The sequence below is a fragment of the Suncus etruscus genome, chromosome 1 (assembly GCF_024139225.1).
Source record: "Suncus etruscus isolate mSunEtr1 chromosome 1, mSunEtr1.pri.cur, whole genome shotgun sequence".
Classification (NCBI taxonomy): Eukaryota; Metazoa; Chordata; class Mammalia; order Eulipotyphla; family Soricidae; genus Suncus; species Suncus etruscus.
Window position 1 is genome coordinate 181,102,308 of NC_064848.1, and position 25,574 is coordinate 181,127,881.

Below are 25,574 nucleotides of genomic sequence, written 5' to 3' on the forward strand. Positions count from 1 at the left end.
CTGGCTAAAGTATTGACTTGGGAATGGTCAATATTTTTTAGTAGTTTAAATATTGATTCTTTGTATTTGTTTTAATCATGTCCTTCTAGTGTTCTGAATCTAACATACATGTTCTCCTGATTGTTGTGATCTACCACAACACCACATGAACTTGGGCCTGGATTTGGAACTTTTGTGGGCTATATTTTTATCCATGTTTTAAAGTTTATGAGAAGACAGTGATGCCACGTTGGTCTATAATGCTTATTTAAAAAACATCATTCCTAATTTTAAAGTGATAAATAATAGTTAAAGGATAATGAATATACAATGAGTCTGGTAAATGAATTTGTGATGGAAGAGATATATTTACTAGAACAGGTTTCATTGTGACTTGATTAGTTTCTTGTTTGCAGATGTCAAATTGTTTATAGTTATCACTATCCTAGAATTATTAGGGATCGTTTTGAGGTTATCACACTATTTTTCTTTTTTAAAAAAAAGTAATTTCTGGATCAAAGAGATAGTACAAAAGTAAAGCCTTTTATACTACTGACCCCGGTTCAAGCAACATATTGTTCGCCATCAGCCAGGAGTGATTTCTAAGCACAGAGACAAGAATAAGCCCTACACACAGCTAGATATAGCTCAAGAACACAAACAAAAAATTGCTTATAGATCTACATTTCAGAATTGCACACATTCCAGCTTGAGTTTGTATTTTATTTACTCATCAAGACTCTCTCTCACACACTCTCTCTCTCCTCTCATATTTCTTAAATAAAACTATTTACTTCAAAAAAACCAATCAGTATTTATATTACTATGACAATGAGAATTGCTGTAAATTTCTTACAAAGAAAAAGAAATCAATCTATACCTTGTCATTTGACCCTCTTATACTGTAGTAAAGAAATATTCTAAATTATGGGTATAAAGAAAGTTCTAGATTTGAAAAAGTAAATTGTAGTATTTGATATAGACAATAGAAAGGGTAATAATTAGTAAACTATGCTATGTTTACTAAAAGTATTTTTATTAGTATGTTTAAAATAAGAAAGGAGAAGATGCTTTAAGAAATAATATTTGGTGAAATTATAACCCTTGTCTTTTTTGTGGGGGTGAGAAGGCCACTGCTATCAGCAAGTACTCAAAGCTGCTTTTTTATCTATGCTTGGGGTTTGCTTCTGGCAGTGAGTGCTCTAGGGATTATGAGGCACCAAGAATTGAACCTGAGACTCCTGTGTGCCAAGTATGTACTTAGCCCATGAAGCTCTACTCCTGACCCTGTTACTACGTTCTTGTGCTAAAGTAGTCTTTTAAAACATATCTTATTTTGTTTTATTTTATTGCTTCTGCTTAAGCTATACTGTTCTTTAATTCTAAAGTCTATTTATCATTAAATATATTTTAGTGAAAAAAAGTGGAAAAAGGTCTGAAAGGTAGAAATATCTATAAAAGATGTATAGCATTTCTTTTTTCATTCTTTTTTTTTGGGGGGGGGTTGGGGGCCACACCCAGTGACACTCAGGGATTACTCCTGGCTCTGCGCTCAGAAATCGCTCCTGAAGAGGCCAGAGAGATAGCATGGAGGTAGGGTGTTTGCCTTGCATGCAGAAGGACAGGACAGTGGTTCAAATGCCAGCATCCCATATGGTCCCCCAAGCTCGCCAGGAGCAATTTCTGAGCCTAGAGCAGGAGTAACCCCTGAGCGTTGTTGAATGTGACCCACAAAGCAAAAAAAAAAAAAAAAATCGCTTCTGGCTTGTGGGACCATATGGGACGCCGAGGGATCAAACTGTGGTCCATCCTAGGCTAGCAAGGGCAAGGCAAGATGCCTTATCCCTTGTGCCATGGCTCCCCGTGTATGGCATTTCTAAATAGAGCTTTTCATCTCTTTCTTCTTTTTCTAGGTTTATTAAACAAATGTTTTTTTTTTTATTTTTATTTTGATCATAATGGCTTACATATCTTTCACAGTAGTATTTTAGGTACATGTTAACATTGAATCAGGGGAATACTCATCACCAAATTTGTCCTCCCCCCATACCAGTTCCCTTTCTGCAACCCATATACCCCACCATCCCACCCCACCCCGGGCTGCTAGAGTAGGTGGTCTCCTCTTTGTCTAGCTTACTATTAGTGATCATATATCTGTTTGGTCCTGGTATCCTCCCTTGTTTCCCCTCTATTTAAGAGGCGGAGCTAGATAAATCGAGTTATGTGGTTTTGTTTGAAGGAAAGAAAAGCAATAGATTGAGGTACAAAATAAGAAAAAATTAAAAAGAAAGAAGTCAATACGCTGAAAATGGGCGGAGTCCTTCTAGAGGCTTTCAACCTCATTTTGAGAGAGGATGTGAAAAAGGTAATTGAAACACCACAACAATACAGAAAGAAATATCAAATTAAATATCCAGTGTGCAATAAAGACAAGAACCACACAATAGTCTCGGTTCTGAAATCAAATTATGCCGGAGTGCAAAAAGAAAGAAATCGATCAATTGATAAATAAATATGTGGAAAAACGATTGTTTTTGTGCTTTTTCCCCCCTTTTCTTTTTTTCCTGCATAGGCACAGTAACTATTGGGGATATTATAGAGGGAATTCCCTTGGCCTAGGAGATACAGGGTTTCTCCACCCCTGAAGTATACTGTCATGGGATTAACTATATACTCCCTGCATGATCATTTACTCTCCCCTCGGTGCTTTCGTGATATCTGGAAGACTTCTGCTTCATCTTGGATGGTAAAAACAGACCTCTGTATCTAGAGATATTGGTGACTGTGCAGCTCAAAGAATGGAGCTTATGGTGAAGTCTTTCTTTGTGGTTCTAGCAGTTCTGCTTCTTCAGTGTCGTTTTAATCCATCTTCTGTAGTTGGTGGTCTTGGTCATTATGTTGATCCTAGGATGGAGCCTGGGATAAAGTCTTTATGTTTCTGGAAGACCCGTTCAGTTGCGGTTGTCTTAGTCAGACTTCTGGAATTGGAGATCTTGTTTGTTGAACAGATCATAGACCAAAAGCTAGGCTAGAGCTTTTTGCTGCTGTTGTTGTTTGTTGCTGGTCCCAAACAAATGTTTTTAAATGTTGTGTCTAGAACATCTTTTATCTGGGTTGCATTGTAGTAAAGCACAGCATTTATTCTTGAGATAGTTTTGATTTAAAGAGACAGGAAAATAGGGAAGTACAAAAATTAAAACACAAGAAGAAATAATAAACATGAGAAGGCTAAGGAGATGTGACAATTAAATGTAATGTGGGATCCTGGATGGGATCATGACACAAAAAGAAAAAAAAATTAAATCCATGGGGAATCTTGGAGCTAGAGAGATAGTAGAATGGGATAAAATATATTTGTATTCAGTCGATCGTAGTTCAACCCATGGCACTGAATATGGTTCTCCAGATCCACTAGGGGTCACTCCTGAACATAGAGACAGTATTCTGACACCATTGGGTGTTTTTCATGAAATCAAAAAAATAAAATAAAATAAAATAATAATAATAATAATAGTTATAATTATAATGAAAATATAGTAAATCTGAATGAAGTATAGATTTTAATAATTGTCAATATAGAGTCACTTACTACTATAAAATATATAATATAGTATATAACATAAGTATATAATTAAAGTATATAATTATAGTTTATTATGTAATACTAAAAATGTTAACTATAAGGCATTCCATGGGGGTATAGATGAGAATTCTACCTTTTATGACTTTTATATCAATCTTAAATTTAGTTCAAAATAGAAAAATTACATATGCATTTCTATTTATAAAGAGAAAAAAAGTATTTATCTCCCTTTTTTCTCTGCAACTTAGTGACCTTTCTCCTCTCTATCTCATTACTTTCTCTGTTCAACCTCTAAGCCAAGATCTCTATTTGCTCCCATTTTTATCTTTTACCACCATATTCAGATTCTTCTTCATGACCTCTTCTCGGTGACCTCTTCTAAACTCAGTTTTAAATATCATTTATATGTCAAGTCATAAATATCCATCTCATTTTGATGTCTTCTAAGAATTCAATTGATATTCAACTGCCTGCTTGCTATCACCCTAAAAGCACTCACTAGCTATTTCAAACAGATCCTCGACTTCCAGCTCCAGTGTTCCTCCACTTTCAGTCTCATCTGTGATCTTAAAAAGTATTAGTATACAGTTAACAAAAATACATGAAATCAATGATCCTTTACTTTTGTCATTTATGTCTTATTCTGTGCCATATTATATTCACTTTTACACTAATAGGATTCATTATTTTTGCTTTATCCAGCTTCATCTTAGTTGGCAAATATTTTTTATGACTTAATCATCAAGCCTCATTTTCAATTCCCCATTTGTCTACTATGTTTCGCTGATAAACCCATTTTTATTTTCATAAAAAAAGCCAAACTCCTTCTGTCTTAAAATTTTTGAACCCACTTAAAATAGTTTCAATGATAATCTTCATGAAAGATATGATTTTTTATCAATTAAATTTTAAGTAAAATGCCCTAAATCACCACTGTTTTACAATATAAAATGCTGTGCTAGCTACTATCATTAAACTCTGTCTAATTATTCTATGGGGTGTTCTTCTTCACCTAATATTCATTCTCCTTACAATTTAAATCAGTTGTCTAATTTTTATGTCTCCCTTAAGTAGGATATAAGTACTTGGAAAACAGTAACTTCGTAGTTTCAATGCTTAAAAACTACCTGCTAATTACAGATGCTCATAAATGTTCATTTTATTGGTAAAAGTGAGTAATGAAGTATAAACACTAATGTTCTGAAATTCAGGAAAGCAAGGGACTATTGTGGAATGAGAATAGCCAGAATTTTCTCAAATGGAATAAAAATTAGAGCTGGAAAGATAGTACAATAATAAAGTACTCTTCTTGCATGAAGTTGACTTAAATTTGATCCTCAGTACCCCATATGGTCACCCAACCTCCACTAGGAATGGTTCCTGAGCACAAACCCAGGAACAAGCCCTAAGCACTACCAAGTGTGGCTCTTAAACAAAAACAAACAAGATGGCGTCTAAGTTGATGAGCCTTTATAAACTGACTGGAATGTACACTACACTTCACTATCCTTCCCATTTTATGACTACAACCCAACAATGAACAATTTTATAACCACGATGCTTCAATAAAGCACTGAGAGAGACAGACAGAGAGAGAGAGAGAGAGAGAGAGAGAGAGAGAGAGAGAGAGAGAGAGAGAGAGAGAGAGAGAGAGAGAGAGAGACCAAAAATGCTGAGTGGGACTATTTAAAAAATTATAGAAAAATATAGAGGGAATTCCAGAAAAAAAATTAGGAGTATTAAGTGCAAAGACAGTATATACATGGTTTACTTGAAGACAGGTGACATCATTGAATATTCTGTCTAGTCTTACATTAAGTTGAAATCATGTAGGTTGAAAGGATGAAATTGATTTACTTTTTATCTTTAAACTTTAGAGAAAGTAAAGAATGGGGACTGGAAAAATAATATAGTGGGTAGGGTATTAGCCTTATACATGCTGACATGAGTTCAATCCCCAGCACCCAGTACCCCAAACCCACCAGGAGTGATCCTTGAACTCAGAGTTAGGTATTAGCCCTGAGTACTTCTGGATATGACTGAAAAAATAAAACAAAAAGGAAAAATGAAGTAAAAAAACAGAGATATAAATATAAATACTCTAAGGTATATCCACCCCTTACTTTTTTTTTAATGAACATTGATCTAAACAGAAAAGTTTGCTGTGGTTTTGATTTCGCCAGTCAAGATACCAACTATTGGTGCTCTTTTATCTGTTAAAGTAATATAAATCTGACAACTAAATTAAAAATGCTTTAATCCATATCCTTTTTGACCATAAATACAGATCTCATCAGTGTCATCAAATAATAAAATAGTTAATTGATATTTGATATGGACAGCAACTTGTATAGCATTTTTCTTTATGCAGTTTTCATTAAGCACTTATTATGTAGCAAGGTTTGCATAAATAATGAATTTCAAAGGCAAAACCTTTTCTCACCTCAAGAAAATTTCAGTTTAATTTGAAAATATGGAATAGAAACATGTAAGTGTGGGGCACAATTTAAATTCTAAAGTGTCAATAACTTGCTCAGCATACACAGCTGAAGGAGATACTTAATGGTGCTATAAAAGTCAAACACAAGCCAAGAGATAATATAAGGCTTAAGATGTCTGCATTGCTCATGGCAGACCTTGGTTTGAATTATGACACTATTGACCCCCCTGAACAGAGAACCAGGAGTAAGCCCAGAGTTCCACCAGATATGGCCCATATGTCCCTAAATAGATTTGAATAAAAATTAATAAATAAAAGTCAAAGCATTGAAAAAGAAACTTATCTCTGGTATTGTGTGCAGTGATCTAGGGCAGGCATTTATATTTCCTCTATCAGTCTATACTCTGCTGAGCCTTCTTTCTGCCTTTGTAGAGGGATGAAACTGGCTATTAATGGAAAGATAGATATGAACTGGGTATACATTCTGCATCCAATGCATCCAATTCTGCATCCAATGTTAACAAGATTTTTTTTTTTTTTTGGACTTTCAATATCTAGTGTTCTGATTCAATAAGCTCAGTGCCTTTATCCTATTTTCCTTATTTACAACTCAGGCAGAGAAACCATGTTTAGACAAGCCTATAAATGATAGGGGCCTATCCCTATAAAACTAAGAACCTAAAGCAGCACAGTGCTCTAGCTGACTCTCCCATATGCCCTTGCCTTGTATTATCTATCATCTTTCCTTCCTTATACCACTTGACATAGGTATAATTGTATTGAGCGAGGCTTAGGAGCATATTTTTGCAATGCCCATACCTTTGCTTCATTCTGACTGCTAGTAAAGTTTTATTAAGCATTTTCCTTTCCTCTGTTGGATCAGTTTATAAAGAGCTCTTCTGTTCCTAGCTGCACCAATATATCCTATATTGCTGCACTTAAATTTCGTTTTCCATTGGGTCAAGAGACTGCTCTAATTTCCACATGGAGATTCATATTTTCTTTGAACCCAAGTAACTTAATTCGGGCTGCAATTAATGATATGAGTCATAAATTAAATATATATTATTTAATATATTAACAGAAGAGAGTTGTGAAAATTATTTCAAAGTGATGTCAAGAAATTAGCATGTGAAAAAATAATTATTTTATCAACAGAAGTAGGCGAGATTCTCAGAAGTCATTGAGCATTTTAGAATTGTGGAAGAAATAGTCTCTCGTGACTTGTTTGAAAATCCCTGAATTAGTTGTGGGTAGATTTTATTTATGGCCTCTCCAATATTTTTGGTTTAATTCAAAGGAATTGGAGTGGGATTGGGCTTGTGTATATTATGGTAACCAATTCCAGACAGCTGGGAAAGACAATATTACACATACTTTTTACAGAGCCTCTTGGCTATCATGTACATGTAGTTGAAAATTTCAATACTTCTAAATTCTTTCTTGTTCCTTTTCCCCCTTCTTTTCTCTTTAAAGTGAATAGGAAGTAAAGCTAAATCACAAAAATCCTTTAGAATTCTGAGATAAAACCCAGCAAATTGTAACCCACAGGCTGTGACTATATAAGAATTTAATTGTACAAATCCAATTCTGTTGGCATGCAACTATGTCATTTCTATTCAGATTTTTTTTCCAGTTTACAAATTTACCTGTCTCTATCATTTTACTTTTGTGAAAGAGTAATATTTGTTTTTCTTCACCAAGGAAATCTGGAGCAGATTTTTACTATTAGCACAAAAGACAAAAATTTTAAATTTATATATGTATATATATTTTTAAACATTGGGCCACACCTGGTAGCACTCAGAGCTTACTCCTGGCTATTCACTCAGGAATCACTCCTGGTGAGATTGGAAGACCATTTAAGTACCATGGAATCAAACCCAGGTCAACTCTATCTGTTATATTATTATCTCTCTCTACCAAAATGAAAAAAAAAATAGCATTGGTTTTGCTTTTCTAAGATCTTTGCAACTCAAGTTGCGAGAGTGGCACTTCCAGGGTTTTTCCCCAGGAGCTTCTTGATTCAGCCCAAGTTCTAATCACATCATTCCTGCTTTTACTATGTACTATTAATGTTAATTTTTTTTGGTGTGACATTGGTTGGGTTTGGGATCCACACCTAGTAGTGCTCCAGGGGTCCTGCACTCAGGGATCACTCCTGGCAGGGCTCTGGGGACTATCTGGGGTACCAGATCAAGCACTGTGCCCACTGTACTCTCTCCCTGGCCCATTTGTGTTAGTTGAGATTTTATTTATCATTTGGGTAGGTTATTTGGGTCTGATTATACTCAAAATATTTCCACATAAGTTAATGATAATTACTTGCTTGTTTTACATTTTTCTGCTTTTGAAAGAACATCCCACTTTCAGAGAGCAGTTAGATAGGAATTCTCTATTGCATTTTGTGCATCTGCTTACCTGCAGTGAGATAGTCTGCATTCAGAGACTGGGACATCCCCTATGGCAGGACATCCTAAATGGCAGAATTCAGTAGCCTTCAGAGTTGTGATACTATCTGACTATTGACAGAAAGCACTTACTGATTCCAAAAATCCTGGGATTTTTAATCTTTTAATTCTTCTCATATGTTTATTTATGTTGAAATTTTGTTGGGGGAGTCACACCTGTTAGTAATCAGAGTTTACTTTTGGCTCTGTACTAAGGGATCATTCCTAGCAGGCTCAGAAAATCTTATGGAGTACCAGTTATCCAAACCAGGTCAGCCACATAGATGGAAGATGCCTTACCAGCTGTCCTATAGATTTTTACAAGCCTTGACTTTTTACAATGCTTCTCTGCTCTGTGCCTCAATTCTCAGATTCATCTCAGAAGGCACAGAGCTTCAGTGAACTCTGAAAAATCTTGCAATCCTGAGTTTTCTTTTAGGATTTGAATGTGCTTATACTGCAGTAGGGTAAACTAGAAGGATAACATTGAAGTGTGTTGCTTTTTATCTTATTAAAAAGAAGGGTCCCTTGATGTCTATATCTCTCATTGGTCAGAAATGACAGCTTTTATTGTCAGCATATTTGTATTAGCCACCTGGGTTTTTCCCAGAGGCTGGTTATAGGTTAAGCAAAGCAAGCTCTGTCCATAGATAAACAAGCAGAGACTTTGCAGAGGTCTGGGCTACTTTTGTTCACCTGTTTGCTCATGTATTCTTATTGGATACTCCAGTCACATGAAGAGAGCTGTCAACAAGAAAATAATCGAAGATCTGGCAAGAAGACATTAAAATGGAAATCTTGTCCTCTTAATACCTTACCTCTAATAAGCTGCTCACTCTTATAGTAGCAGAACTTTAGGTACAGTGCCCTTTAAATGTGATATTTTGTCTTTAAAAGTGTCAAATAATATAAGGTAGAATGGGCAAGCAAGAGCATTTACAAACACATTATAGAAACCACTTTGATTTTCTTTGATGGCTGCCTAAAGCACTCACATTCTATAATTGATAGACATCAAATAAGTCAAACTTAGCCTGATTGGTTTGCTTGCTCCTTGCTCGAATTTTACCTAATCCCACTTTAGGATGGATGAGATATTAAATAAACATTTCTGACTGTCCAGAGTTATAGAACAGTTGGTAAGGCACTTGTCTTGCACATAGGTGACCTAGATTCAATCCCCAGCACCTAATAAAGCCTCCAGAGTCCTGGCAGGAATGGTCCGTGACCATTACTTAGTAAAAAAGGAGGAGAAGGAGAAAGGAGGAGGAAGAAAAGGATTAGAAGGAAGATGAGAAAAAGGAAGAGGAGAAAGGAGAGGAGGAGGAGGAGAATGATTATGGCTCTGGGAATTATATGGGGTTATTAGAGATTAAATATGGGTTGACTGCATGTCAGGCAAGTGTTCTGCTTGCTGTCCTATCTCTATGGGCTCTAAGTGATATTTTATAAACTGATGCTTCATTTGGATTGCTATATCTTCCTTTTAGATGTGTGTATGTGTATATGGAGGAAGGAAGCTATAACTTAACATGCCTGAGTACACAGGCAGAAAGATACAGAGATGGAGAGTAGGATATATTGATGTGATTGGAAGTCTGAAAATATGTCATTTTTCTTACTATTTAGAATTAGTTTTATTAAAAAATATAAGGCAATGAAAAGGCACAACAAACAGGTAGAGCATTTGCCTTGCATGAGACAAAATTTGGATTCAATTCCTAGAACCCCACTTGGTCCCAAGCTCCACCAAAAATGATCTCTGAGCATCATTGGATATGTCCCTAAAGCAAACAAAAATAAAATCCAGGGGTGAGAGAGATAGCACAGCAGTAGGGTGTTTGCCTTGCATGCAGCTGACCCAGGACTGATGGTGGTTAGGTTTCCAGAATCCCATATAAATCCCCTGAGCCTGCCAGGAGTAATTTCTGAGTACAGAGCCAGGAGTAACCCCTGAGCATTGCTGGTGTGATCCAAAATAAACAAAAAATAGAATCCACAGAAAAAGTATATGTGCTTTCTTCTTTCTTTTGGTAGGATTGAAAGTCTCTTCAGGATATGGTTAAATAACAGAAAAGGTAAAAAAAAAAGTTTGAAAATGTTATGAATGGCTACTGAACATTACTATTCAGATATATAGGGAGTTAGCATATTTTATCTAGCAGTTAAACCATTTGTGTTCTGATATTTGACATAATTTTTTACTGTCTCACTTAGTATGCATGTGCTGTAAATAGTCTCTTTAGGTCAGGGATTTTCAACAAGGGGGTGATTATCTTTAGGGAAGTACTTTGGAAATAGGTGAGGACACTTGAGATTGTTTTAATTAAGAGCTTGTAATTAGCCACAGACAAGAGGAAAGGAATATGCTCTATATCTTAGATAGTGTGGGTCATATACCTGTAATTGAGTCTATTCTTCAGCAGTAACAATAATGTATAAATCAAAGAAGAGTGATACTTAAGTGTTGCTTTAAAGTTTGCCAAGAGTTGTTCACTCTTTTGAAAGATTCCACCTCTGAGGTTAGTGCCATTTGTGGATTCTGGACTCTCCAATATAAGTGTCATTTGTACCTATTTCCAGCAGACACCCAACTGCCCCATTTTATCTCCAAGAGCATCATTTCCAAGTATTTACAAATCAAAATATATATATTTTACAATATAGTTGTTGTAGGGTTTGTTGTTTTATATTACTTTGATTTTGTATGTGTACATAAATTATGTATATATTTTATTTTAGTTTTGGATGCCAATGATCAGTCAACAACTTTTTTTTTACTAAAAAGTCACATATGGTATAGTTCAGGCTTCATGATCCAAATGGAATCTGTCACAACTCAATTTTCAGGTTAGGGAGAAGGCAGTCATAGATTAATATGTAAATAAGTGGACATGTCTGCCTTACAATAAGCCATATTTCTGAACTGTGATATTTGTATTGAGCATGATTCTTAAATGTTACAAATGTAAAATAAAATAAATGTTTTGTTTTCTACTTTCATTTCCAACTCTTTGAAATTCTAAAACCATTCTTCACACTTCAGTAGTAGAAGAATAGGCATCACCCAGCCATTTTGGCAAGTAGACGATAATAGTTTACTCTTTTGTGCACCATAATTCAGAATTGACACATTGAAATACATGTCCTCATCAATTGCATTTATTTTATTTCTGATTTCTATTATAGCTAGTGCACTATGTATTGGGGGGAGAACATCTAAGTGATACACAGGTGTTCTTGGTACCACTCCACAAGCTACTTGGCCAATCTGGCCAATTGTCTCTTCACCCCTCTGGTGATAGAGAGCCCCAGGACAAATACCTAAAATGCTTAGGAACTTCCAGGATTATAACCAGTAATGCTGCTGGGAGAAGAAGAAGGGAGGTGGTTATGAGGTTTGGGAAACCAGTGGGAAAACAGCATTTGTCCTTAATCCCTGTGTTATCTTTCAACTTCATGCACTATAATTTTCAATGAATATATATAAATATTGTAGGTAACATTTTTACTAGACAACTTAGTAAAATAACTTAAAGTAAAACCAAAGTTGTGCTGTGCAGATCTTACTATGAACAATGAAATTTCTGCAATAAAGTGTGTGTGTGTGTGTGTGTGTGTGTGTGTGTGTGTGTGTGTGTGTGTGTGTGTGTTTCAACAATTGGCTCTGAGAATAAAAAGAGAATGCTTAATTTATGGCTTAAATGGTTCAGTGACAAGCAATCCTCCTATTTGGAGAAAAATCGGTGAGGTTTGATAAAAGTCAGAAGTTCCTGTCTTTGATAAGGAAAATCAATCCTAGCTTATCTGTGATGAAAAGCTGTTAGGTGGCACTTGCAGTTCATTGCTTTGGGGCCTTTAGAAATGTGTATCTTGGAACAGGCTCCCTGTTATCCAGCAGAGCTTGATTGAAGCTTTTAGTTTAGTTTGTTTATCTGTTTGTTTTGAATAGGAGATTCTACTGAAATTTGTAAATTTGACTTAATTTATAGAAAAGTGACATGAAAAATCACTTGTTGCAAAAAAGCACCATTGGTCCTGAGTGCATTAGGTAGCATCTGATTTATTGTTGCTAAGCCTTTCTCCAATGAGTTGGAAAGAGGTTGAGGGTGGATCAAAAAGTCTCCTGAATGCTCAAAAATAATTTTTTTTTGTCTATTTACTAAGCAGATTTTATATCCACTCGACTTTTAATCTGGTTTCTCAACTTGGTCAGGCCTGAAAGTCTCTTGGCTGAGTTCTGAGCTCCTGATGCTTCCCTACTACTACAAGTGCCTGGAATCTCTATCCAGTCTTCTGGTTGGACCATTATTCAGTCTCTGCATAGAGATCATATTTCCCTTAACTGTCTAAAAACTGGATTTTAAGTCAGATGACTTTAGAATCTTTAATAAGAGCTATCAGACACCTAAACTCTAGTTATATCTCCCAGGAAGTGAGATCCTGAGAAATTTTGTGTACTCTGTTGCATTCATGTCCCAGTTTTGTGCTGGAAAACTTAAAGGCTATTACTTTTTCCCAGTTTGAATAAGTTTTTTGCATCTACTATTATTTGTTTTTAAAACCCCCTAACCTCATCATCTGTTCCAAAAAGAATGGACTTCTTTGTCTGGTGCCAGAAACTCTCCTTCAACTCCTACAGTTCTCAGAGTAGTCATTTCAGAAATAGAGAAATTATCTTATCTCTCCTATCCTTAGAAACATATAGGGAACAAAGCAATCCAAGCTTATTTTACATCACTTTCTCAATCTCAAGCGTTCAAACCCATTGTCCTGTACCAGTCTTTCGCATTCATATTGATGAGTTTGAAAAAGAAAATGAAAAAAGTGAATAGAAGTGAAAGAAAATTAAAGGGTTAACAGAGGGTATACATTGGTTAAGTTACAAGTTGAGTTTAAATTGTCCTTGTTAAATGATAAATGGATGTATCTAAAATTTTGTGAGTTTATTTGAGCAAAAGCATTCATTTAAATTAGGCAACATCTATCTATAGTAAGGAGCTTCAGGTGACATACAAAATGAAGGTATTGATAGAAGGGAGAGGAACACATGAAAAGGTTAATTTCTTTTACAGTAACACAGGGCCTCACAAAGTTGATTATCCAGCATGAATCAGGAGTTTCCTGATCAGTCAATTGACTATTTTAATCTTTGATATCTGGGTAAAAGTGATAACTTGGAGGTCATTGAACATGTCTTGCATATACAAGGACCCGATACTGGGCATTCAGATGGACCTATAAGCACAATTTGTTATAGCCCTAGAGGTATGTATGCACTGCCAGAATGACTTTGCTGGCTTCCAAATTCATTTTGGCAGTGCCCAATAAGGAGACACAAGCAACACTGCATGCCAGGCCCTCACATTGAATCATCCTGCCTGGTTGATCAAGTATTTTCTGGAAGTTTCCCCTAAAGCTCCACCACGCTGATTGGGAAGACCACCTTTCCAATAACTGGGGTTCTGGGGAAAATCATAATTTTAACTGAGTTTTAGTTGGCTAATGGTGATTTTACTATAAGTGATTATACTCTGGGTCTGTTGCTCTTTTTTTTTTTTTTTTTTTAACATTGTTTTTACTTCCCGGTTTTTGGTTTGCTTGTTTGTTTGTTTGTTTTGGATTTTTTTTTTTGGCCACACTCAGTGACACTCAGGGGTTACTCCTGGCTCTGCACTCAGAAATCGCTCCTGGCTTGGGGGACCGTATAGGATGTCAGGGATTGAACCAAAGTCCGTCCTGGATCAGCCGCATGCAAGGCAAATGCCCTACCACTGCACTATCGCTTCAGCCCCATGTTCCAGTTTTTTGATAAATGAAATATGAGTACAGTTTAAAGGGATGTACAATCTTTTGGAATGGAATTCTCTCAGCTTGTCAGCTATCACAAATGTCAAGGATAGCTTAGGTCATACCAGTCTGAACTCACAGATCCTTATGATAGGTCCCAGTTTCTTGGCTTGTCCACTCTTTATCCCTGTGATGTTAAAAACTTTCATAGTTATTTATGTATTCCCTTTTCACTTTTCTGAGATTTGAGCAGTATTGGCCTATTGCACCTTTCCTCTTGGGTAAAATCTTAGAGTTTGTACTTTTAGCAATCCCTTTATATTACTAAGAATTCAGTGCACATTTAGGGATCTTATCTAATTTTTGAATGAGATCAGCTTCCCTAGTCAATTTCAGGGTGTGTGTTGATATAGTAGATGTATGTATGTGCAAGCATGACTGTGTGAGTTATGTGGTATATGCTATGTGGTATTGTTATGATTGGCATAAATAGTGTAACAAGTGAGAAAAAGTTTAGTTATAGACAAGCAATATGGAAATACAAAAATAAGAATATTATTTGTCTAATTCTTATCAATATTATACAGTAATACTACTAATGTCTAGTAAATAATAATAATATTTGTCTTATTTATAGGTTGATATTCCATTTTTTTAAAAAGGCAGATAAAGGGTGCTATTACATTTTGGTGGTAGAAATTTTGTTATTGAAAGAGATTTTTTAAAAAAATGTTTACTATAGCTTAGAATCTATAATCCAGTACTTCTTTACCATCATCTTAGTCTCTCTTATTGTTTTTATTTTAGCTCAACAAAATTCACCAAAAATCCATGAAGGCTGGTGGGCATACAAGGAGGTGGTCCAGGGAAGCTTTGTTCCAGGTAAATGCATATTTATTCTTATTATTTTCTTTTAAGAAAATAATTGATAAAATATATTATCACTTGACTGAAATCTATCATTATCAACCTTTTATTTTTATTTTGGAAAATACTTTGCTGTAGGGCATGGAATTGTAGCATAGAATGGCTTAGTATTGATGAATGCTCCACCAAAGGAATTAATTAAGTGATTGACAATGTAACCAAGACCATGTTTTCCATCTGAACCTACATCTCAAGGTCCTCTGTCTACAGATGTCTTTAACATGGAGAGAAAGAGGGATATTCAGGATTGAAATTCTGTCTGCTGGAATTTAAGTGGAAAACAGCTATTTCTTAATGTTAATGAAACAGGAAGTTTGGCAAGACTAAGAGATTGGCTGGGATGATGCTGTCATGGATGTCACTCCAAAAACATCCATGATCAGAATTTAGCAGATTGGGTATAATAAATAACAAGCAAAATGGATTTAGTCAGTACTGAGGAAGAGAATAGAGCACTGAAGACAGAAAATAAAGCAGGAAGCATGCCTGAACTTTTACTTAAGAAACAAAATGGTGGGCTAGAGCAATAGCACAGCAGTACACAAATATCCAGAGACTGACCCAGGTTCAATCCCCAGAATCCCATATGGTCCCCTGAGCTTGCCAGGAGTAATTTCTGAGTGCAGAGCCAGGAGTACGCCCTGGGTGCAGTCAGGTGTGGTCCAAAAACCAAAAAACAAAAAATGAAATAAAGAAAAGAAAATAGAGAAAAAGGAAAAAAAAAGAAAGAAAGAAGAAAGAAAGAAAGGAAGGAAGGAAGGAAGGAAGGAAGGAAGGAAGGAAGGAAGGAAGGAAGGAAGGAAGGAAGGAAGGAAGGAAGGAAGGAAGGAAGGAAGGAAGGAAGGAAGGAAGGAAGGAAGGAAAAGGAAGGAAGGAAGGAAGAAAGAAAAAGGAAGGAAGGAAGGAAGGAAGGAAGGAAGGAAGGAAGGAAGGAAGGAAGGAAGGAAGGAAGGAAGGAAGAAAGATTGGGAGGGAGGGAGGGAGGGAGGAAAGAAGGAAAGAAGGAAAGAAGGAAGGAAGGAAGGAAGGAAGGAAAAGAAAGAAAGAAAGAAAGAAAGAAAGAAAGAAAGAAAGAAAGAAAGAAAGAAAGAAAGAAAGAAAGAAAGAAAGAAAGAAAGAAAGAAAGAAAGAAAGAAAGAAAGAAAGAAAGAAAGAAAGAAAGAAAGAAAGAAAGAAAGAAATGGAGGGAGTGAGAGAGGAAGGAAGGAAGAAAGAAAGAAAGAAAGAAAGAAAGAAAGAAAGAAAGAAAGAAAGAAAGAAAGAAAGAAAGAAAGAAAGAAAGAAAGAAAGAAAGAAAGAAAGAAAGAAAGAAAGAAAGAAAGAAAGAAAGAAGAAAGAAAGAAAGAAAGAAAGAAAGAAAGAAAGAAAGAAAGAAAGAAAGAAAGAAAGAAAGAAAGAAAGAAAGAAAGAAAGAAAGAGAGAGAAAGAAAGAAAGAAAGAAAGAAAGAAAGAAAGAAAGAAAGAAAGAAAGAAAGAAAGAAAGAAAGAAAGAAAGAAAGAAAGGGAGGGAGGGAGGGAGTGAGAGAGGAAGGAAGGAAGAAAGAAAGAAAGAAAGAAAGAAAGGGAGGGAGGGAGAGAGAGAGGAAGGAAGGAAGGAAGGAAGGAAGGAAGGAAGGAAGGAAGGAAGGAAGGAAGGAAGGAAGGAAGGAAGGAAGGAAGGAAGGAAGGAGGAAGGAAGATGGAAGGAAGGAAGGAAGGAAGGAAGGAAGGAAGGAAGGAAGGAAGGAAGGAAGGAAGGAAGGAAGGAAGGAAGGAAGGAAGGAAGGAAGGAAGGAAGGAAGGAAGGAAGGAATGGGGTACAGTGAGTAGGATGTTTGCATTGCACACAGCCAACCCAGGTTCAATCCCTGATATTCCACATAGTCCTCCAAGCCTCCTAAGATTTATTTAGTAATTTCTGAGCACCACTTGATGAGCTCCAAAAGCCAAAGAAAAAAATAATGAAGAAAAATGGAGAGTCCTTATGGTTTCCCACTACTCCACTGCATTGGAAAAATTAAATCAGTCCCCATCCTTCAGTGCACTGTATCCTTATTATAGTAGAGCGTGATGGCAGCAATGAACTAGAGGGTTAAAGAAAAGGATGGAAAGGAAAGCAGGTGAAATACTTCAAAGTATTTTTAACTGCCTAGGTGTATAAAGCTCTCAGGAAGACTCAGTATGTGGTTCTCACTCAGACTCAGAGAACAAAGGACCCCAAGTGACAGTTGAGGCTTTGTAGTTGTCAAAAAGTGGAAAGAGCAGTAGTATTCCAAGCACACCCAGTTCATTCCTGGCTACGGACTTTTTTTCAATTCTGATTTTTTGTAGAGTATATCACATCATCTGTGCTGTACAGAGATTAGCCAATTGAGGATTCCCTCTGAGCATCACTTTTCTCAACTGTGTTGTGGGATGGTAATGATACCTTTGGAGCTTTGTGAAGAAAAGCAGGCATCATAAAAGAAAGTAGGTGACCCAAGAAAAAAATTCAGTTGAGGGCAAGAAGCCTCATAAATGATATTACTGTGGTAAATTTACTCTGGTACATTGATTCCTTGGCCTAGTAGGCCTAGTAACTGGACTTGATTAATTCACTCAGAAATGATCAGTCTACTGATTATAATCCTATAACACCTTAATTGACACTAGTTATGTTTATATGGAATTATGTAGACACAAGACCTTTTATATGTGCAATTGAGAACCTCCTTTTTAGTGGATAAAGTGCTTGTATTTTTCCCCATGGTATCTGCTTCTCATGTGCAAGATATCTTGTAAATTGCATTTATAATTACATCCTTCTGCTTTCTAATTATGGAATTAAAGCAACAAAGGCCATCCCCTCCAGGTTATGATAAGTCTTGTTAACTAGAACTGTCCTCTGTAGTTACTGAAATGTTCATGAATAATGCTAAAGAAGCACTTCCAAATTTTCTGCTCAACATGTGTGTGTGTTTTCCCTTCTTCTGTTGGCAAACTTTATCCTTTACACAGCTTTAAGAGCCTGTTTTGAACTTGTTGATTCTAAGACTCAGGAAAGAAGTTTCTGCTAAATTCAGAGATCTAGCATAGGGCTTAAGGTGTTTACCTTACATGTGACTGACCCCAGTTCATTCTCCTATACTGCCAGAAGTGACTACTGAGCACAGTCAGGAATAGCTAAGGATTATATTTTGGAATTTAGAGACTGGAGAGATAGTACAGTGGGTAGGGTGCTTGATTTGCTTGCATCCAACCTGGGCTTGATCCTTAGCAATCCATATGGCCCCTCAGTACCCGCCAGAAGTAATCTTTGATCACAAAGCCAGGAATAAGACAGATATGTCTATTTAAACCTAACAAACAAAAAATAAATAAATAAATTTTAGAAACTAGGTAAACCACATGACATATGCTGTTTTTAAAATTCCATATTTTATGTTACAGTATTACTGGATATTTGCAACTTATCTACCAGAAAAAAAGGCAAAGAATAAAATTTAGAAAATCTAATCATGTATATGAGGGACTCTTGAGGACTAAAATGTGCAATGTTTCTTGCATTTGTAAATTCAAAGGGTCAGTGAAGAGCTGACTTTATCATCCTCTGGTTTTAATAAGTCTGGAAACTCTCTGGCTTCCTAGTGGAAACGATTGATATCTAATTGTTTCTCTTTCCAAACTTCTGGGAACTTTAACTGTTAGAAAAAATATAAGAGTCATGAGAATTTGTAAATCAAGTAATTGAACCTGAAGCTCTAACATCTGAGACTCCGAATGACCTACTTTATTGAGTTGGTGCTTAGGGCAAACAGCGGGCTATTTATTTTAAGATCATTACTTGAGTGTAAGGTTAAGATTGTTCTGTGCCAATTGGGATTTTACTCAGGTTATGTATGTATGAAAGAGAAAAGACTTTTTCTGACTAGACTATTTGGATCATTTGATCATTCCATAAGTGTTTCCAGAAGTAATTGTCCGTTGGTATAGCAATTGTGAATCTCTACCTCCAACAAAGTTTGTGGTGAGTCAAAATATGTCATTTCTGTAGCAATTGCAGGCACAGGTACTGAATAGCAGTATCCTTGGCCAACCGAATAGCACTTAGCACTTAAAGAGTAGTTTATGAAATGTCCTATGAACAGGACTGTTTATATCTGGAGCTCAAGGTGTCCAATAAGTCAGCACATGATACTTATATAGACTCATAACTAAAGGCTAAGGTTAAGGTGTTTCTCTTACAAATTATCAAATATGAATCTATCCCAGACTCAGAAATAGTTTGCTAAGCACTTCAGGAATGGTCTCTAATCAGAGAGAGAGAGAGAGAGAGAGAGAGAGAGAGAGAGAGAAAGAGAGAGACAGACAGACAGACAGACAGACAGACAGACAGAGAGAGAGGTAAGAGAGAGCTGATACCTGGCTCTTACTAAAAATTGAATTAAGGTTAACTTGCAATCTTAAGGAAAGGATAAATCATAACACAGTACAGAAAATAGCTCTAAGTTCTGGAGCAAAAATACATGGTATAAGGCAGTTGCCTTGCACATGGCCAGCATGGGTTTGATTCCAGTGTCTCATGCTGAGAACTGGTAAAGGTGATTTCTTATCACAGAGCCATTGGTAAGCACTGAGTACTGCTATGTCTGTTCCCTAAAATAAAGTATAATAATAATAAAAAAACATAATAGGTACTAATATTTTTTCCGTGTTAAAAAAAAAGAGAAAATAAAGAACAACATTTTTCAGTCAAAAAAAGTCAATAGTAGGGTTACAACATATAAAATCGTAATTTCTATTATGATTTTGGCTATCTAGTGTTTTAAGTACCTTTGTTGATCTAATTAAATCAGGACTTTCATTCAACCCCATCCTCATTTATAATCAGCCTCAAATACAGCCCTTGTTTAATAATCTTGTTTTGTTTTGTTTTTGTTTTGGACCACACCCGGTGGTACTCAGGGCTTACTCCTGGCTCTGCACTCAGAAATCACTCCTGGCTCAGTGAGGGCTATGGAGGATGCCAGGGATCAAACCCGCATCAATCTTGGGTCAGCTACCTGCAAGGCAAATGCCCTACCACTGTGTTATTACTACTGCCCCTCCTTGTTTAAAAATCTTCAGGCAGCCATATGCTCAAAGGGATGCCCTTTCCCAGTTATAGAAGTTTTTATAAGCTATTATCAACATCAATTATGGTGATTTCAGTGTTTGTCTTGCTATTATTTTTATTGAGACATGACTAATTTTACACATCTGGGAGGGCAGACCATGGTACTCAGATAATTGATTAAATACTATTAGAGATGTGGTTATTAGATCATCCTTCATAAAGGTGAGTCTCCTCTTATCATTTAAAGTCATTTAGAGAAAAAATATTGAGGATACTAAGAGAGTGAGTTCTGCTTCCAAAAGATTTTAGCCTCAAGTTGCACAAAGTACTCTTCCCTGGGTTTGCAGTTTTTCAGCTTACCCTGCAAAGTCCAAATTTGTCAGTTGATATAGTATCACAAACCAATTTCTTAAAATTAATTCCTGTGTGTTCTATCTCTCTCTCACTATCTCTCTCACATGCATACACACATAAAGACTTCATAGTATGTTAAACAATATCCAGGGCTTCTGCTAACATATTGGGGTTTTAATCTCACCAAATCTGATGGAACAGAGAATAAGAAAAAAAAAACCCTGTTTTATTTATTATTTTGTGGTTAACTTGGGTATTGAATCAAACATGGAATTGTCTTACCATTGATTTTCTTAAAAGTTAAGTTAATTTTTTTTTTGTTTTGGGCCATGCTGGCAGCAATCAGGGATTACTCCTGGCTCTGCACTCAGAAATTGCTCCTGGCAGGCTCAGGGGACCATATGGGATGTCAGAAATCGAGCCTGGGTCTGTCCCAGGGCAGCTGCATGCAAGAAAAATGCCCTACACAGTGATATCACTTCAGCCCCAAGAGTTAATTTTCTTAATTGCTTATTGTTGGAGTATTTTTGATTAGGCTTTCTGTCTCTCCCAGTCCAAAATATTCCTTTGGATTCAGGGTCTTAGTCTAGGATAGAAGAAAGGACATAAGAACTTGGCCTTAACAATGGAACTGGATCTTGGTATTGTCTAAAATGGAGAAGTAAGAGAATAGGAGGAATAGAATAAGCAGCACTGACAAAAAAGGAAAAAAAAAAAAAAGAACTTGTTGGTTTGGGGCATTATAGAAAATTCTGAGTGTAAAAACACAATGGAGCTTAATAATTAAGATGGCAGAAAGATAGTCAAGGGCCAGGCTATAAAATTCTGTATGATGTTCAAGTGCTTACATAAATCCTATTAAAACTAGAGGAATTGTGTGCCCAGAGCAATAGTACAGTGGTTAAGGTGCTTGCCTTGCCTGCAACCAAACCAGGTTTAATTGTTCGATTCTCAGCATCCCATATCCATATGTTGCCCTGAGACCATCAGGAGTGATCCCTGAGTAGAGAGCCAGGAGTCAAACCATATATATGTTATATATATATATATATGTTTAATTAAATGAATTTATTTATCTTGAGTTATTAGGAAAAGAAAGCTAGAGTCTCACATATACAAGTTGTTTCTGTACTACTGAGCCCTCCCCGTATCCCAAGATGTATATTTTAGGAAACTATAGCTACATAGTGATGTAATTTTATTTTATTGATATTAGAGAGAGAAAGACACATTAGTTGTTTATAAAAACATTTTAGAAAAAAAGATAGTAAGCATCTAAAGACTGAAAACCGAAAACTTTTGTGTTATTCATGTTATTCAAAAATTTACTATTGAGTGATATTTCATAGCATTTGAATGTTATTAAATATAAGCATTTCACAGCAAAAATACTTATGTGTATGAATTCTAACATATTTCCCATCTATCTCACATATATGCAACACTTTTATATTTAGTATTGATATATTTATATAATTAACACATTTCAGAAAACCATGTGCCAAATGCTGCTATTCAGATTTTTATCCCAAACAGTAGGAAAATTGGGTATCCTCTTTAGATGAGACCCTGTGTTGGAAGCTGAGATTTCAAAAAGACAGCTGCTCATTGGACCTGAGACTAAAGTGAGAGAAACTAAAATAGTAGACCACTTGCTTGGTGTGGCAATGTTTGTACTGGGAATTTCCTTCTTCCTATTTGAACAATAATAATTTGGACTTGTTTTTTGGACTACAATCTATGGCATTCAGAGGCTATTCCTGGCACTGTGCTCAGGGCTGTCACTTGGTGGTGCCTGGAGGACTGTATGTGATTCTAGGGATTCAAACCAGGGTTGGCTAAATGAAAGCAAGAGCTATACCCCATATTTTCTCTCCATCTCTTTTGTTATTGTTGTTGTTATTGTTTGGTTTCTATTTTAAAGATTTAATTCGTGGCACTTGAATAGTCTAGGTTTTTCAAATTTTTAGGAACTTTAGAGAAAATAAATCTCTTTCCCACTCCATCTTTTCCACCTGTATCTTCCTGGGTCCCTGAATCTGGGCCTTTCAGCTCACACCTAGAAATCTGCATCTAGATGCCTGCTTCTAGGAGGGCAATTTTTCATTCTTGGTGCAACCGACATGAAGCAGGTTTCACTGTGGTCTCATGGAGCTGAGGATAGTGATTCTTTGGAAGGAGACAAATGTGTAAATCATCTTTTAGGGCTTCTAGGATTATTATGAAGTGTGTTTGGGACTGCCAATTTTGAAGGGTGCAGATGGCTATTCAATGGAGGCCATGCCTAGACTGGGTCTCACACATGCGAGATTTTTCTAAAAGAAGAATAAAGAAAAGAAAAAGTACCCCTATAGGGGAATTAGATGAGTGAAGATTGGCTAGCTGCAAGACAAAGAGTTTGATGGCCACTGAGGGAAGTAGGGACTGGGTCACAGAAGGCCATACGTCGCTGGGAGTTTGGATTTTACCTTAAAGGCTTGAATTCAAGTTTTAAGAAAAGGGTTGAAATAGATGCAGAACTTAGAATCAGAGATATGTGCCTAAGAGAGGAGAACCTTATGTGAGAATCTTATGGGAGCATTAACTTTGTTCTATCTCCTTGCCCACCTACGACTTAATGAAGACCATGCACCTAGTGGCAGCTTGATATTTTCTAAATTAGCTAGGATTCGAATAGAAAAATTATATCTCTTTTAATATAGATGTGGGTTATTATCAAATAAACCCACCATTACAAACTACAGTATGGTCTGTAATCATCATGGAGAGTCCAGAAATAATATTCTGAAGATGATAGAAGGCCTGCCTAAAACCCCTATGAGAATCTGAGATTGGAATGTTTGGAGTGACAGTAACAGTGAGGGGTGAGCTTAGAGTGCTCCAAAAGGAGTAGTCAGTAGGCATACAGGAGTTTGTCATGCATGAGAAACAGAATAAAATCCACTATGTCTGGAGTATAGGACCAGTGGTTAGTGATTGGAGATTGGAGGGAGTCAGGGCAGAGGCATAATGTTGATCACACTTAGAGTTGTCTTTGTAAAAACCATAGGAATAATGGAGAGAAGATGAACAGTTATGAGCAATTTACTCTTCCTTGGAGATCTGCCAGCCACCAAGAGCTCATGCATTGAGTTTCTAACAACCCGAGTGATTAATAGAAGATCGCATGGCTTCATTTCAGATCAGGATGAGATTAGGAGGCTGCTTTGACCCTCCGTGCCATTCTCTGATGCGCTCCTGTAAAATTGAGTAGAAATGGTTTTCCCAGGCCCATAAACTCTCTGAACGTACAATTTCCTACCTCTTACTTGTTGGGTAGATTTAAAGCCTCAAGATTGTTAGAAGATGAAGGTAATTATACCTATTGGCAACTCAAGCACCTGTGGTTTAGCACCGCTGTCTAATTATCTGTGTGGTTCAAAATGACCAATTTGCTTTGCTTAAGGCAAAGAAAAGCTCATTTAAGCATAGGTAAGTAATGTCAGTTCTTTTTTCTAGGTTCTAAGAAGGGATGGTGAGGTGTTAACTAAACAAGAATGGTCTTATCTGGTGTCATTCATACTTTTCATTCATAGTAAAAGATGTCTCATTATTTTTTCTGGGACTGCATAACAAATTACCACTCTTTTTAGCAACTTAAATGAATCATCACCTCTCTCATAGTTTCCTTGAGTCAGAAAGAAATCTTTCAGATTGGTTCTCTGCTTAGAGTTTTGCAAAGTTCTCATAAGGCCATGCTCATTGATATCCTTGACAGAATTTGGTACTGTGAAGCTTTGGAATTTTCCCTTCATTTCCAAGAAGATTTGTCTTTATAGTTAGACCTGCCTGTGATAAGAATCTCTTTTGATCAACTCAAAATTAATAAATTGAGAACCTCATCTGCAAAATCTCTTCCTCTTTGGCGTACAATACAATATAAGCATAGGTGTGAAATTTTATGCCACACATAAATTCCACCCAGATTCACAGTGGGTAAAATTAGTCAGGGTGCAAACAAGAGGTGGAATATAAGAAGTTCCTACAAGCATTTTTGCCTAGCACAATGACCCTCATATAATAAGTAGTGCCTACTTTACTTATTATAGTAGAAAATCATAAGGGATGATAGAATGCTCAATGCAATGGAATTATTATGTCATTTTCAAATGAAGCAGATATTGGTTTAATCCAATATTTTATTTTTATTTATATTTTGTAAAAATATTTCATAATGCAAGTTATTCCTTGTTTTCCAATTTTTTATTCTCCCTTTTCTTTTTAACAGCTTAAGTAGTTATTAAGTAGTTAGTAGTATTAAAAATTTTGTTATTGGAGTCCAGAGCAATAACCATGTTATGGCATTTCCCTTGCATGCAAAAGACCCAGGATGGACCCGAGTTCATTTTGCAGCATCCCATATGGTCCCCCAAGCATGCCAAGAGCGATTTCTGAGTGCAGAGCCGGGAGTAAACCCTGAGCACCACTGGGTGAGGCCCAAAAACCAGTAAAAAATTGTTATTGATGTAAAATTATTACTCTGGTACTCACTAAAATGCCCATAACTCTCCACCACTGTGTAACTTCTTTTTTTTAATTTTTTATTTAAAATATTGTGATTGACAAAGTTATGCACAGTTGAGTGTTAGATATATAATATTTTAGCACCTCACCACCAATGTTTCTGTCTTATCTTCTAGTCTGATGTTCTCCAAACTCCTCTCCCACTACTGCTAAGTACTCAGTTTTGTATATCAACACTAAGATTTTTCATTGTTTGGAACTACCTATTTCCTTGTTTTGTCTCTCTATTCTAAAAATGTCTGACATTATTTCATATTTGGCCTTCTCCTACTCACTTATTTTGCTTAATATGATACCCTCCAAGTTCATCTACATTGCTGCAATTGCATGATTCCAATTGTGTCTGTATAGCACGATTTTATGAAGTTGCTTCTATCTATACAGTAGTAAGCTCAGTAGTGAATACAGAAATAC

General features: G+C 36.2%; 1 protein-coding gene across 2 annotated transcripts in view; it reads left to right on the forward strand.

Moving 5' to 3' along the window:
* Positions 1 to 25,574, forward strand: part of CA10 (carbonic anhydrase 10) — a 550,141-nt gene that overhangs the window by 91,798 nt on the left and 432,769 nt on the right. For both annotated transcript variants that reach the window (XM_049771020.1, XM_049771018.1), the window contains one exon: positions 15,050 to 15,124. In XM_049771020.1, coding sequence (XP_049626977.1) covers positions 15,050 to 15,124 — 75 coding nt within the window. The remainder of the gene's footprint in view (positions 1 to 15,049; positions 15,125 to 25,574) is intronic.